Consider the following 15,977-nt stretch of genomic DNA (forward strand, 5'->3'; position numbering starts at 1 on the left):
TCAGGTTGATCGACCCACACTCTAGAAACAACACGCACACTGCTGCAAAAAACTGAAATTCTAGTGCATTTAATATTGCACTGCATGCATGTTTTTGGGCACTTGGAGAAAAACCTTTTTCAGACACAGAGAGCTTTTCTGATCCTGAGATGTGATTAATTTCTGCTGATCTTGGAGGTATGGAGTTCCCCATTTAAGCCTAAGAGACCTTCCATTATTATAAAATCTAGTTCCTAGCAGGGGAGGGTGGTTAACTGATTAGAGCAGGCAGACCCTGAAGCAGAGGTCAGACCCGGGACCAGGGTTCAATTCCCGATGCAGCAGGGTCTTGAGCTCAAATGTCCACGGACTCGATAATTCTCGCTTCGGTGCCTGACCTAATCATGGGTTCACACTCTGCAACTCTGGGCATTAAGCTTGCTTAATCTCCACAACGGACCCCCGCAGCGGGATGCCTGGCTTTCACCTTGGGGATGCCCTGTAGGGGCTATCTCACAGGGAAAAGCCAGGACGGGTTCCCAAGGCAAGCGCTTAGAGACCCCTGGGTTATAAGCGCTATATAAATCCAACATACAATACAATACAATACAACAAGGTGCTATTGGACCTGTTTCCACTATCATTGTAATATGATTTCTCCCTTTGTGTTGATTGATTGATTGATGGAATTGTAACAATGCTGATTGTTTTATTTCTAATCATATGCCTGCTTATGTTAACCAAAATACTGCATCTTAGAGCAATTAGTTAAAATAAACATTTTAAACTTTTACGTGTCTCCGATTACTCACGTTGTGGACTGGTATGAGAATAAAAACGAAAGAGTGTTCTTGATTCCCACCATTCCTGAGAGTACCCTAAGTCGCATGTTCTGGGTTGTCTAATCATTGGTAGCTTCGCTATAGGACGGAGAGCTAATGAGACACTGATGCTAGTCGGATAGTGGTTCTGGGTACTGAGGTGAGTTTTTTGGTCCACCACAATTCACTGAGGTCCTGGTTTCCTGTGCATAGTTCTGTGCATGAGCAGAATCCCCACAACAAGTCAGCCTGCTTGGTGTGGGTGGATTCAGCCTGCTTGGTGTGGGGGGGAATCAGCCTGTTTGATGTGGAGTGGAGCCAGCCTGCTTGGTGTGGGTGGATTCAGCCTGCATGGTAGAGAGGGAGTCAGCCTGCTTGGTGTGGGGGGAGTCAGACTGCTTGGTTTGGGGGGAGTCAGCCTGCTTGGTGCGGGGGGAGTCACCCTGCTTGGTGCGGGGGGAGTCACCCTGCTTTGTGTGGGGTGGATTCAGCCTGCTTGGTGTGGGGGGAGTCAGCCTGCTTGATGTGGGGTGGATTCAGCCTGTTTGATGTGGGGTGGATTCAGCCTGCTTGGTGTGGGGTGGAGTCAGCCTGCTTGATGTGGGGTGGATTCAGCCTGTTTGGTGTGAGGGAGTCAGCCTGCTTGATGTGGGGTGGATTCAGCCTGTTTGGTGTGAGGGAGTCAGCCTGTTTGCTGTGGGGGGAGTCAGCCTGCTTGGTGTGAGGGGAGCCAGCCTGCTTGGTGTGGGGGAAGTCAGCCTGCTTGGTGTGGGGAGAGTCAGCCTGCTTGATGTGGGGTGGATTCAGCCAGTTTGGTGTGGGGGAGTCAGCCTGCTTTGTGTGGGGGAAATCAGCCTGCTTTGTGTGTAGGGGGTCAGCCTGCTTGGTGTGGGGGGAGTCAGCCTGTTTGATGTGGGGTGGACTCAGCCTGTTTAATGTGGGGGGAGTCAGCCTGCTTGATGTTGGGGGAGTCAGCCTGTTTGATGAGGAGTAGATTCAGCCTGCTTGGTGTTGGGGGAGTCAGCCTGCTTGGTGTGGGGGGAGTCAGCCTGCTTGGTGTGACGGAGTCAGCCTGCTTGGTGTGGGTGGACTCAGCCTGTTTAATGTGGGGTGGATACATCCTGTTTCCTCTAGTCAGTGGGTTGATTTGCAGCTCTTGAGGGGAGGGGCAGGATTTGCTGCAGTTTTGCTTTGAACCTATCTGACATGGGGCTCTGACAGCTTCACCTAGAGGTTCTGCTCTCACGGGTCTGCAGGAATATTTCCAGATGCAGTGCTCTCTCGCGCCAGCTGCATTCAAAGTGAACAATCTGGTGCATCTGGCTGCGCATCCTGTTTACTATTTATTATTACATCTCTTATTCCTGCATGTGGCCGGCCTTTTGTGGGCGAATCGATGTTTTTGATCGGTTTTCTGTTTTCTGGCTTTACTCAAATAAGCTCCTGGCCTTTGCCTGGAGAGGGCTTCAATGGAGGGATTGCTCAGTCCTCCTCAAGGGGGCTTGAAACAGAGCCCCCCATGGAATCAATCTACTTTCTATTGTATCTCTGCCGGAGAATTTATTTTGCCTTCTGGTATTACTTATCAACAAGATCAGGTAGTTTCCAAGATTACAATCAGGGTGTGTGGACTCTATCGTGATGCAGGATCCCTCGATCTGTTGGATTCTGCTCAGTGTTAGCCTCCAGTGCCGCTGCAGACAGGCATGAGGGCCGGATCACTGGATCTGATGGATCTGATCCAATGTCACCGTCTGGAGCAACTGTGGAGCCTTTTAGAGTGTGGGATCAAAGTCCAGTGGATCCTGCGCTGGATCAAGGGCTGGGGTGACAGTGTGGGACCTGAGTCCAGTGGATCCTATGCTGGAATAAAGGCTGGGGTGATAGTGCGGGATCACAGTCCAGTGGATCCTGTGCTGTGTCAAAGGCTGGGGTGACAGTGCAGGATCTGAGACTAGTGGATCCTGCGCTGGATCAAAGGCTGGGGTGCTTGCAGGATCTGAGACCAGTGGATACTATGCTGGATCAAAGGCTGGGGTGACAGTGCGGGATCACAGTCCAGTGGATCCTGTGCTGGATCAAAGGCTGGGGTTACAGTGCGGGATCCCTGAGCCTAGAGTGTCCCGTTCTGGATTATAGGCGTCAGTGGTTGTGGCGTCACATTCAGTGCAGCTCTGGAGGTTCATGCAGTGTGGGATCTCTGTGTCCAGTGGATCCTGCTCTAGATCAAATGTTGGAGTGGCTAGGCAGCTGCAAACAGTTCAGGATCGCTTGGTGTTCTAGAGGCTGATTACTTAAGATAGGGATTACATTATGAACAATGCAGTGCCCGGAGCATTGCAGGGTACTCTGTGGTCCATCATCCTCTTCTAGATTACATTCTAGCTTTGGTGAGGCGACTGTGCTGATACAGGATCCTCTGAGATCTGTGCATCGGCTCTAGATTACATTCTAGCTGTGGTAAGGTGGCTCTGGTGTTGCAGGGTCCATTGAGCTCTGTGCATCGGCTCTAGATTACATTCTAGCTGTGGTAAGGTGGCTCTGGTGTTGCAGGGTCCATTGAGCTCTGTGCATCGGCTCTAGATTACATTCTAGCTGTGGTAAGGTGGCTCTGGTGTTGCAGGGTCCATTGAGGTCTGTGCGTCTGCTCTCGTTTACAGTCTGGCTGTTGTGAGGTTGCTGTAGTGCTGCAGGATTCTCTCAGCTTCGCGGACCCCACTCAGATATGCTCCATGAGTAGTGGTGTAGTAGTTGATGTGCGTAGCTTCACCAGCAAACAGCACCTGTAGGGGCTAAAGAATAAAAGAGGGACAAGATTAAGTATGAGATCTTAGTGTGGCATTACCTGAACACAATGCCAGAATGGCTAGTAGAGACGCCGGACACATTTTCCTTTATTCTCAGGCACACAGAGGAGTCACCCACACCACAGAACATGAGATCATGGCATACAGGGGATGCTTTCTGTCATCACAACAATATTGTGTTGGTTTAATCTATGCACAATGTCTGAGTATATAACTGGACTAGCAGAAAATTAGGAACATAGTAACACTACTTACGGAAACACAGAAAACAGCTGCCAGTGATGTGTTATCAAACCACATCTACAGGGGGGGTGACTAGCACCTGAGAAGATGGCCGCCTAGCTTCAATGCTCTGTCGACCCCTTTCTCAATAACAGCTTTACCCACCTGTCACGAAGCGGAGCTTCCTGACTTGGATGAACTCCCTGACTCGGACGGACGGGGTGTCCTTGCTAATGCTTCTTCCTTTCCACCCCGTCCGCAGGATCCTTTGGACGTTTCCTGGATCTCCCCGGCTCTGCCTCAGGGACGTGTGCCTCTGTATCCTGACCCTGTGACGCTAGGGGCATGTCCAACTACACTCGCCCAATCAGGTCAAACGACGTCACTCGATACTGACCAACCGGAGGAGGCGGGGGCGTTTAAGGAAGCTCCGTTCTGGATTGCCGGCGCGAAACCTTCGGAACGCCAGTTGGAACACGAGGAGGACGCCAAGGAGGAAGACGGAGCCGCTGTCGTGGAACCGCTGCTAGGACCCCTGAAGCTGAGTGACGACAAGCCAGGAGGCCAACGATACCACGAGTCGCCCCGCCACACTTCCAGGGGAGAAGTGTGGCTCCACAAGGTACGGGGTCGTTTCCAAGGGTTGTTCAAATCACGGGGTGGGACGGGGTAGTCTGAGGGTGGTCACTACTGTCGTATCTTGCCGGCCGCCTACACTCCCTGACTGATAGGTTTGGTGATAGTACCCTGGTGAACCCTCACTACCCTACCCTCCTCCCACATTTGTATATGTCGAGCCCAGCCCCTAACGTGGCTGTTTTTCTTTCCTTTTCTCCGAGTGATCTCCAGCCCTGTGGTCAGCTCCCGCTTCCTCAAGACTGGAACCGAAGACCCGGACTCGTCCCCCAAAGGAGAGGACCCTCGTGTATTGTTTGTTTCCCAGGAGACTGTACTTTGAAAACCTTGAACTTATCTCGGTGTTGTTAAACCGAATAAAAATAGTTACAGACCTGCTCCACCTCGTAACGATTCTCATTCTCCCGTCCCCGTTCCCCACACCACCGTTCAGAAGTGCATTCCAGTGCCTCACTGAACATGCAATGCACCTGAAGCACCGCTCATCTGCCGCCCTGCTTTGCCGATGCTTCACCCCTGCCTTGAGGCTACTACCCGGCCTTGCAAAATGAGGCAGATGGAGGAGAAGCGCCTGACCTCAAAATGACTGCCAATGGGACACTTTTCTAATGAGTGCAACTCATGCAGCTTCTTACTGCATTGGACTTCCAGCAGCCCCACACACAGTGCGTGATCAGGCCCCCAGAGTCCACTGTATGGTAGGTGCTGTCCTACCTCTATTGCTTCCCACAAACTTACTGCTGCCCACTTGTGGAAAGTTGGAAGGTAATGCCTGGACTTAAGATGGCCACCGCTGGGACTAACACCTCAAACTAATGTTGTCCTGACACTCCTGAAATCACATACACTTTTCAATCTGCTATAACGTTCTTCTACTCCATCTCAAGTTTGAATTTTTTTTACAGTGACTTTTCAAAGCAAAATCTCAAACTTTGGTCTGACACCTACGGAGGCCTGCTGGCAATTTTTATGCCCTGTACCCGTGACATGCTTGTCTTTGCCTCTCCTTCCATGGAACCATAATACTCATAGAAGTTCCTCCTCTCTGCAAACTGGATCCAACTGAAGCCTAACACAGTGCCAGTGTCTAGAAACACACTCTCTCAGTGCGAGCATCTTTCAGCTACCTATTCTCGTTATCCTGGCATTGACACCAACTTATAAAGACAGCTCCTTTCAACAACAACATGGCCGTCCCCAGAACATATGATACTAGAGTGTCCAGGGAAGGTCTGAAAGATTTTAAACCAGCACAAAAGAGAGCAAAACAGGACTCCCCCACCTCATCCCAGACTCCCCAATCAAAACAAAAACAGACAATAAAGCAGCCTTGGACCAAATTATACTGAACCTGGAGGCACTAAATGATCTTGCCCAACCTACAAAAGCCACAATCCATGCAGAATTACCTCACATGATAAAACAATATATTCTCTCTCTAGGGGGTAGAGTTACCAAAACAGATTCATGCATTAGCCTCCTCAAAGACCACAAGCGGAACTCTTCAAAGATGTTTGTAACCACCACCACAAGGCAAGCCCAAGTGGAAAGAAACATTACAGAATTGGAAGACAGAGATATAAGAGGCAAGCTGTGGATCTTTGGGCTCCCAGAGGGCATGGAGGAACATGCACCATCCTGGGTCGCCTCTGTGGAAAAATTGATTTTTCAATTCTTGGGCATAAACTACACAAAGGACTTTGAAATCACACGGGCACAGAGTCCCTACATTCAAATGAAAAAACACTAACTCACCCAGAGTTCTTATTTCAGACCTCTCCAATACTCACATACTAAAGCAATGCATACACAGATTAAAAAAAGGTGCAAGGGATCTCCATTGGAACCTCCCAGGACTACTCAACAGACAGTGTCAAAAAAGGAAAGCCTTCCTGTTGCAGCGAAAAACTCGTAAAGACTTAGCAATACAATTCTCTTTCATAGGACCAGCATGACTGAAGACTACCTGAAATGGCAAAATTAACCATCTTTGAAGCTCACGATGATTCGGACTCATTCATTGCTGAGATCCAGGGCCTAAGCAAGAGCACTTAAGAATATGTCCAGACTTAAATTACATGTGCTACCTCCACCAACCTCTAGTAAACTCTACTCTCCATGATGTGTTTAGCCACCAAACTTCACACATATGTAGTACGACTCATGAAAATTTCGCCTTTCTGTCAATAGGACAGCTCTTCACTGTCTTACAACCCCCTGAGCTATTGCTAGTGACATGCCTTTACAGCCATACGATTCACACACGCGGCACAGAGTGATGGCGGCTTTATCCATTGAAGGCACATTGACCCTACTAATAAAAATACCTGAAATGCCGTCCTGAGATGGTGAATTGCTTTAAATATTTGTTGATAAGCTCTAAATCATGACTCACGACTGTGACCATGAACAGGTCACTACATGCCAGCCATGCTCACTGAGACTCAGCCATGATAACTTAACCAAGGCAGACTTAACTGATACTTACTGGGAGGTCACTCTTTTGGTGGGTTGAGGGCACAGGCTCTGCTAAGGCTGTTTGCTCCTTCACTGCATCCACCCCGACTGGCACATTGGTGTAGGAGCCACGAATAAATGGGTTACTGTGCCAGGTGCTCTTCACCACACGCCGCAGTCTTGTCACCTCCCAGCCAGTGAACTTCTTCAACAACCTACCGGAAGGAACACCAAAAAGTAAAGATGACTTGAGAAAGGGCTCAGTGCCTTAAACAGCTTCAGCACAGATCTAACTATAGTTTGTAGGTCACAGAACTGACTCAGCCTTTCATCCTTCTGTGGCTGATACTACAATGGTAACTTACTAAAACTGCTCAGTTCCTTAAAGACCTGCTGTAGAGCTCCATTCCTAGCTCACAGGGCCAACTCAGCCTTTAATCCTTTTGCAGCTGATACAATGATAACTTGATAGAACAGTACGTGGGCATTATGTGATGACTGTGCAACATAGAACTTGGGCGTGATGCACTGACTGAGAAAAATGGAACCTGGGTGTGATGCGCTGACTGTGCAACATGGAACCTGGGCGTGCTTTGATGGTTGGGCATCATGGAAACTGAGCATGATGTGCCGATTGGGCAACATGGAACCTGGGCGTGATGCGCTGACTGGTCAACATGGAACCTGGACGTGATTTGCTGACAGGACAACATGGAACCTGGGAGTAATGTGCTGACAGGGCAACATGGAACCTGGGAGCGATGAACTGACTGAGAAACATGAAACCTGGGTGTGATGCGCTGACTGGGAAACATGGAACCTGGGTGTGATGCGCTGACTGGGCAACATGGAAGTGGGCGTGTGCGCTGACTGGGCAACATGAAACCTGGGATTGCTGTGCTGGTTGGCAACATAGAACCTGGGCATGGTATGCTGACTGGGCAACATGGAACCTGGGTGTGATGCGCTGACTGGGCAACATAGAACCTGGGGTTGATACACTGACTGAGCAACATGGAACCTGGGCGTGCTGTGATGGTTGGGCATCATGGAAACTGAGCATGATGTGCCGATTGGGCAACATGGAACCTGGCCGTGATGCGCTGACTGGTCAACATGGAACCTGGACGTGATGTGCTGACAGGACAACATGGAACCTGGGAGTGATGTGCTGACAGGGCAACATGGAACCTGGGAGCGATGAACTGACTGAGAAACATGAAACCTGGGTGTGATGCGCTGATTGGGCAACATGGAAGTGGGTGTGTGCGCTGACTTGGCAACATGAAACCTGGGATTGCTGTGCTGGTTGGGCAACATAGAACCTGGGCATGGTATGCTGACTGGGCAACATGGAACCTGGGTGTGATGCGCTGACTGGGCAACATAGAACCTGGATGTGATACACTGACTGAGCAACATGGAACCTGGACGTGATGCATTGACTGAGAAACATGGAACTTGGGTGTGGTGTGCTGGCTGTGCAACTTGGAACATGGGTGTGATTGTTGCAAATTAGTAGCTATTAGGTTAGCATTCGCTGAAGCTACGCGAGATTTCAATGTTATGTTGACCGGTTTTCGGAGGCCATTTTACATTCACGGCCTCCATTATGAGTATCTGCGTTACCTCGTGGTCACCATGCTCTTTGTCCTACCTCCCCGTCAGTTGACCACATGGTCTGCCCAGCAACAGGCTATATTTAGTCTGTGGTCAAGGTCCGCGCAAGCGCAATCGAACCACATCTGTCATTAATCGATCATCGTTGAAAGATGTTTTTTCCAAACTGGTCAAGTTGTTAAACTCCTCCCACATGTTGGATGTGTTCCAAAAATGTCCTTATATGTACATAAACTCGTCTTACGTGTGTGCCGCCTACTTTCCAAACTCGTGTGTGAGTATAAAAGGACCTGTTTGGGGTGATACTTCTTGCATTACCGAAGGGTGTTGTTTGAATGTACCACCACCCCATGGGGTCCTAATAAACATATCTTTTGTATTCCAGTTTCTGTGCCAACTTCTGTTCCATGACAATAAGAGTTACTCGCGGTATACGTGGGCTCATTGAAACTCAATACGACAATTGGCGCCCGAATAGGGACTCAACGGACTGGTCGCGACGAAGGATTGGAAACTCTCCCTGGACGCGATCGCTGCCCGAAGAGACCCGAGTCTTGGCATCTACGGCGTTTTCCCTTTCTTTCCGATCTGGCCTTCCAGGTGGCGCCGGTCCTCGACCGAGATCTCGATCATTGGGTTGCCGTGCAGTGACCGTTTGGTCGATTCGGGAACTTGGCAGTTGGAATCTGGACGGTTGAAAGGATCGGTAAGCTTTTGATTGGTAAGGTAGTCTACTGACACTTACTGTGCCTTTTGGATTTGTATGCGTTAGCTAACATTTAGATCTATGTTTTGCATCATATGTGGAGGGCACCTCACATAGGCAGGTAATGTGGAGATATTTCTCTGATCTTATATTTATTTGAACGGCACAACGTATGTGAAATACTTTAAGTGCTACTTTATGTATTTTATTGCATATTTTGCAATATTTATGACATGCCGTCCTCGGCATACTTCGAAAGATGTGTTGCGGTTGTAATGGTACCAGTTTACGATTAAATGAATCACAGCCGGCTCCCCCAGAGGGGACACCTAATAGGCAAATGTATGTTAAATTTGGACTTCCTCCCATAATGTATAGTACGTTATGGCATCGATACACTAGAAAGGATCCTGAGTTACGCTGGCCAATGCATGGGTCATTTGATTTATGGAAGGTTCAGTACGTGGAGCAGTCTTTGTTTGAGCGTCGGTCTAGACAAGATATATTTGATTGGGTACATATGTGGGCGAAAGCGAAGCGTGAGTGAACGAAGAGTGAGCAGGCCTTAGCTGATAAAGAGCAATGGAAGGCTGCCCATGTCAAAGCTTTACAGCTACAGGAGAAAGAAATAAGTGAACAACAATAGAGGGAGAAAAGGGAGCGTAATTTACAGATTAATGGTCAATTCCCTGTTCGACGCCCTCTTTATCCTGTCCTTAATAATTTACCTGATGATTTTTCATTATTAGATCGTTCTCCACCACCGTATGCGATGCCTTCGGCCCAGGACGCGGACGCCGGAGAATCCTCTGAAGATCGGGACAAGGCGCAGGACACTCGTTCCATGCTTTCTGCCTCTCGTGCTTCTGATTTACGATCGATCACTCGTAAAATTAGCCTTAATACTGCTTCTGCCCTTGATGTTTTAACGGGTATGAAAGAATGGTCAGAAAAGGAGCAGTTATATCTTATGGAGCATTTCGCTGAAGAGGTTATTGAACGATTTAGAAAATATTTGCCTGTGTTGGAACCTAAAGATGTAACAGATGATTATCAGAAATTGCGTAATGCTGTTTTTGTTCTCTCAGAGACAACCGATTTTGTTTGTCGTCTGATTAAAGTACGAGACACCGCAACTCGACTGCAGGAGGAGAAGAAGGCGGCGGATCCAGCTGCGCTTCAGTCGACAACAGAAGAAGTAGAAGCTTCTATCTTCGGATCAGATAAGAGTCACGTAATACATGCAAAACCCATGCGGGAAGCCGCACCTTTGTATATTCCTCCTAAAGGCAATGGGGCGGATGGTAATAAACTGTCTGCCGATGCAAAGGGTTATTTTATTTATAATTGGGTTTACACTCCATGGAAGAGAGTGGATGTTATGGCCCTTAAGAAGGCTTTGCCTGATCCGCTGAAAAACACAGCAGCCTTTTATGAAGAAGTAGAGGGTGCTATTAGTTCCTGTGTTGTGACATTAACTGACATTGACTTATTTTTTGGGTTAATATTACCCCCTGATATGTGGAGGACTATTCGTAAAAGGGATGATCGTGTAAATTTGGGGAGAGATTGGAATGATTTGGAACAAGCGGATAGATATAGGGAGCCTGCACGTAAACCGTGCAAATTAATTCTCGATCTTCCAGCAGCTATTTTGACTAAATTGAAATTACTCATCCCGCCTAAAAAGATTGATTGGACTATGTTAGCTTCGTGTAAGCAGAAAGCAGATGAATCAGTGTCAGATTTCTTTACGCACTTCGAGGAAGCTTTTCATGACTTTAGTGGACAGTTATTAACAGATGATACGGGTAGACATCTGTTTGTTGATAAATATGTAGCAAACCTTTTACCAGAAATTGCTAAGCGCTTGAAAGCTAGTGAAAGTTCGTGGACCACCGCGTCTACCGCTTCCCTTTTAACTATGGCTCAGTATTATGAGCGGCAGGAGTTAGAGGCCAAAGAAAATTAAGACACAACGACCAAAGATCTAAAGACAAAGGTTCTGATGGCTCAGGTTTATGCCCCACCTGCTAGAGGAAATGATAGGGGCAGATGTGGGCCTTATGGCCCACCTTATTCTCATCCTGGTTTATCTGCAGATCAATGTGCTTACTGCAGTTTGGGCATTGGAGTTCTGATTGCCCCATGCTGCGTGCCCAGCAAAACCAACGTGGCCGAGGCCAATCTAGAAACAGAATAGGATATTCAGGCCCTAGAGGGAGTATGAATGATCGTGCTAGGTTTGAGTCCAGTGGGCATAGACAAGACGGGTACAATACCTTTGATAGGCGGAACCAGTATCAAATATCTGATTGTGTGCCTCCTGAATTTCAAGATGCTGCCTATGCATAGGATTGTCGAGGATGTGGTATGGAATCAGTTGAAGTTCCAGTAAATCAGAGAGGTCCATATATTACAGCGCATGTTTTGGCTTCTACTGATCGGTTTCTGGTTGATACAGACCCTACTCTTGGCGCCTTGTCTAAACAATTAGTTCAGAGGGCTCCCCTGTCTGGTACAAGGATTACATTGATAGGGTTCGATGGAACACCTTTCCTTAACCCATTGTCACAACCACTTCCATTCCACATTAATATGTTTACAGCTCCCTGCCCGTTCTTGTTGTCTCCAAATACATCAGACAATATTGATATGTTAAAGCACTTTAGGGCTACGATACGCTGCTCTCCTGAAGGGGTGTGCGTCATCGTGAATGAGAACCATCCTATGACTGTGAGATCGTGTCTTGTTAAGGAAGACGCCGCATTAGCTTCACTCCCAGGTGTTTTGTGTGCCACTTATGATACGGATGTAGGGCAGATGGTTATTCCCCCAGTGCATATTAGTGTCAAGGAGGGCGCTTTGTTGCCCAGGGTGCCACAATACAAGATTTCACGAGAAGGAGAAGAAGCACTGACACACATTATTAGAGATTTGATTAAGATTGGAGTTTTGGAAGAAGTCCCCTACAATGTCTGCAATAGCCCTATTCTTCCTATTTTGAAGAAAGACACTGATACTAGGACTTATCGTTTCATCATGGATTTAAGGGAGGTAAATAAGATTGTGGTGCCCCAATATCCTGTGGTTTCTGATGTAACTACACTGCTTACATTGGTCCCACCAACTGCAACTACGTTTCCCGTTATAGACTTGAAAAATGCTTTCTTTTTTTCGATCCCTATTCACCCTGATAGCCGATATTTATTCGGTTTCACTTTGAATATTCGATCGTATAGATTTTGTAGAGTTCCTCAAGGTTATACGGAGAGCCCAAGTATTTATAGTCAGGCATTGAAAAGGCAGCTGGACTCTTTCGAGCTACCGACAGGAGTGGCTCTCATTCAATCTGTCACTGACATATTGTTGGCAGCCAATACGCCTGAACAATGTGAGGAGAGTACTTTATCCATGCTCTCTTTCCTTGCTACGCACCACCATAAAGTGTCACGGAAGAAATTGCAACATTGTAGACCGAAGGTGACCTACTTAGGTCATCTTCTGTCTAAGGAGGGGCGTGCACTGACCTCAGATCGTATTCAAGCAATATTAGATACACCAGTGCCTTCCACTCAGAAAGATGTTCGTGCTTTCATTGGTCTGACTTCATTTTGCAGACAATGGATATTAGGATTTTCAAATATTGTGAAACCCTTGTTAGCACTTTTAGCGAAAAACACCCCGATTCCCATTTCATGGACAGATGAATGTCAGAATGCTTTTTATCAGTTAAGACAAGCCCTTTGTTCTGCACCAGTGTTAGGCACACCAGATTATACGAATACCTTTACACTTTATGTACATGAGAAAGATGGGTGCGCATTGTCAGTTTTTAGTGCAGACACACGGTGATAAATAGCGTCCTTGTGCATACTTTTCAGCAGTACTTGATCCTGTTGCACGAGGGTTACCTGGGTGTTTTCGATCAGTTGCAGCGACAGCTGTATCTATACGACAGAGTGAAGGAATAGTTTTGTCCCACAAATTGTTGGTACTAGTACCCCATGCAGTAGATGCTTTGCTGAACCAAACGAAAACACAGCATTTAACTAGTGTTCGTCTAACAGGATATGAGTTAACGTTGCTGGCGCCTCATATTACGTTGAAGGGGTGCGCGACTCTAAATCTAGCTACTTTGCTGTCATATCCTGCATCTGAATCTCAGTCAAAAGAATCACATGATTGTATTTTTCTTACTGAAGAACAAACAAAGAGTCGCATTGACTTGCAAGATACGCCCCTTCCCGATGTCGATGGGGAACTGTGGGTTGATTGGGCATGTTTGAAGCTGCCAAATGGTACGACTTCCACAGCCTATGCGATCACGACACTTGAGACAGTGGTAGAAATAGCTCGCATACCACAGAGGCCGGCTCAGGCAGCTGAGCTAATAGCACTGACAAGAGCAGGCGAGCTTAGCGCTGGGTTGTGTGTAAACATTTATACAGATAGTCGCTATGCCTTCGGAGTGGTGCACGATTTCGGTTTGTTGCGTGTTTATCTAGGTTCCTGATCGATACTGTGACCTTATGCCCCTATTTGGCTATAAATCCATTTATTCCCTATATTGGCATAACCGTTCAAGTGCGATTTTCAGAAAGTCATCTCTGGCCTCACACGAACAGAGCCACATTCCAGCATAGTTCTCTGCCACTTCCTTTGCAACCAATTAGTGCAATGACAGAGCAGAAGTCACTATCTGATATTCCTAGATTAACACTCAGAGTTCTTCAACAAGATAAAAACTCAGCAAACCTGGAAATCCCCGCTTGCTGTGTTTTGATTAGTAATGGAACTCTAATGAGCAACTGATAACTATCACTTCCTAGTGACATCTTTAATTGACGTCTTATGTCCAGCAAACTTGCGTCAAACCCGGCACCTGTCAGGTATAAATATTACCAACGTTGCCTTAAGCAATAAGCTGTTGTGCTGTTGTATGCTGCCGTGCACCCTGTTGTGCATCCCATTGCTGCTGCAGGCAGTACGCTGCTGCTGCTGTCCCTTGGTGGTGAAGCTACTGATACCATTATCGCTGCTAAAGCGCGAACGATGGTGCAGTATGCTTAGGAGCTGAACAGCCGTCCCTCTGTGAAGAGCCCAGCAGATTCCAGCTGCCGCGGACGCTGTCCCCCCTCCTCCTCCCGACGCGCTGAAGAGAGCCGCTGCCTTTCTCCTGCAGAGAAATCCAGCTCCAGCGTTTCCGGTCTGCCCTCGCGGGTGACTGGGATATCGAGTGCCCCCTGAAGGAAATACCAGACTTCCATCATTCTATTCAGAGGTATGGTGTTGACTAAACCCTTAGACGAGAATTCTTGAAGCAAACCTTGGCAAAACCAACTTAACTTAAAGCTACTTACTTACTCCCCTTCCACGTGTTAGGCTTAGGTCAGGCACACTGGGGTAGGCTTAGTTAGAAGCACCAGTTGAGTATTTTAGCCTAATGTATATATGAATGTATATATGTTTTATTACTTTTAAACCATTGTATGGCTAAGAAACCATATCAATGCTTTTACAGTTCTATTTCGCAATACTTATCTTACTGTACATACTTTTTATAATAACAAGTCTTGCACTTGTGGCAATACATTTCTCTTGTACGAGAAGAAAGACTGTTCAATAAATGTTAACCCTTTATTGACATACGCCCGTCTCTCTATTCTCTACATCTCATGAAAGTAAACTGCACTAAACTGACTGAGTGAAATACCTGTCTATTGTTTCACACGACCCTAGAGATTGACTCTTGATCTGAGGAGCAAAGTTGTCATGTTGCACGGTTGTTGGAAAGCTGAATCCCTTCTTGTCTGTGCCAGGGAAGCTGATCACTTCCCATGCAGAGAAGAAAGTTTCCAGTGACCTCTGAGCTAGTTGGTAACACACCCAATTAAGTTTAGCATAGTCAGTGGAGGCCTGGAATATCCGCAGTTCCACGTCGATACTACTGTTTATGTTATTCCAATGCGCAGGGCCTAGTGGGAAACTAGGAACTACACTACATGGCGCCCAAACGTTTGGTAAGGCGATAAACTAACGCAAGACGTTAGAGTAACTCAGTCGTGCATATTTCACACCCCTTTCTCCCGTAAATACTCCAATAGACGTCTGGAGTGGGTGAAAGGTTAAAATCCGCCCGACCTTAGTAGGAAGAGATTCCTATGTAAAGCTCTGGTTTATTCAACGTTGAAGGATACAGTGTTCCAAAATATTGTGCACCTAATCTTTGTCTCCTTGGAGACCTACTCTGCAAACCTTGCATTTTAACAATGCCAGGATAAAATAACGGAACCACTGGGGCCGCAGTAAATGCAACTCAGCAGGATTCCGACAATATGGTACCGGGTGCAATAATCATCCCGGCACATTTAAGAAAATCTATAACGTTAAAACTTATAGAAAACGGACTGACACCTCTAGGTGGTACAGTAATTTTCGTGATAGAGGCTCACGAGTATCGGCAGACAGAGGTATTCTATTCATGGATAAACTTTCCAGCGGTAAACGCTACAACAAAAGAGTTTCACTATTACAAAATAGAGAAACCTCCGGAAGAGTACGCTCCTTTCGAGGAGATTGAAATTCCACTTAAATTTCAAGAGCCCCTGCTCTGGTTTAATGGCGCCCTAAAACATAATGATCACATAACTAGGCTCGGTCCACTAGGTAGACCAGGAGCCACGTGGCCGGTTCTAGCCAGCTACACACCACATCCGGACATTGTAA

The 15,977-nt window shown here is 47.1% G+C and overlaps 1 protein-coding gene across 7 annotated transcripts in view; it reads right to left on the reverse strand.

Annotated features, from left to right (window-relative positions):
• Positions 1-665: 665 nt before the first annotated feature.
• Positions 666-15,977, reverse strand: part of LOC147729482 (spermine oxidase-like) — a 103,234-nt gene continuing 87,922 nt past the window's right edge. For 3 of the 7 annotated variants that reach the window (XM_086954348.1, XM_086954350.1, XM_086954349.1), the window contains exons 3-4: positions 6,954-7,137; positions 666-3,592 (exon numbers count right to left, since the gene is read on the reverse strand). In XM_086954348.1, the coding sequence (XP_086810474.1) occupies positions 3,455-3,592; positions 6,954-7,137 (322 nt within the window). In that variant the 3' untranslated portion in view covers positions 666-3,454. The remainder of the gene's footprint in view (positions 3,593-6,953; positions 7,138-15,977) is intronic. The other 4 variants (XR_015308317.1, XR_015308318.1, XR_015308315.1 and 1 more) reach the window with 2 other exon arrangements.

Source organism: Lissotriton vulgaris, chromosome 2_1, assembly GCF_964263255.1.
Source record: "Lissotriton vulgaris chromosome 2_1, aLisVul1.2, whole genome shotgun sequence".
In the NCBI taxonomy this organism is placed as follows: domain Eukaryota; kingdom Metazoa; phylum Chordata; class Amphibia; order Caudata; family Salamandridae; genus Lissotriton; species Lissotriton vulgaris.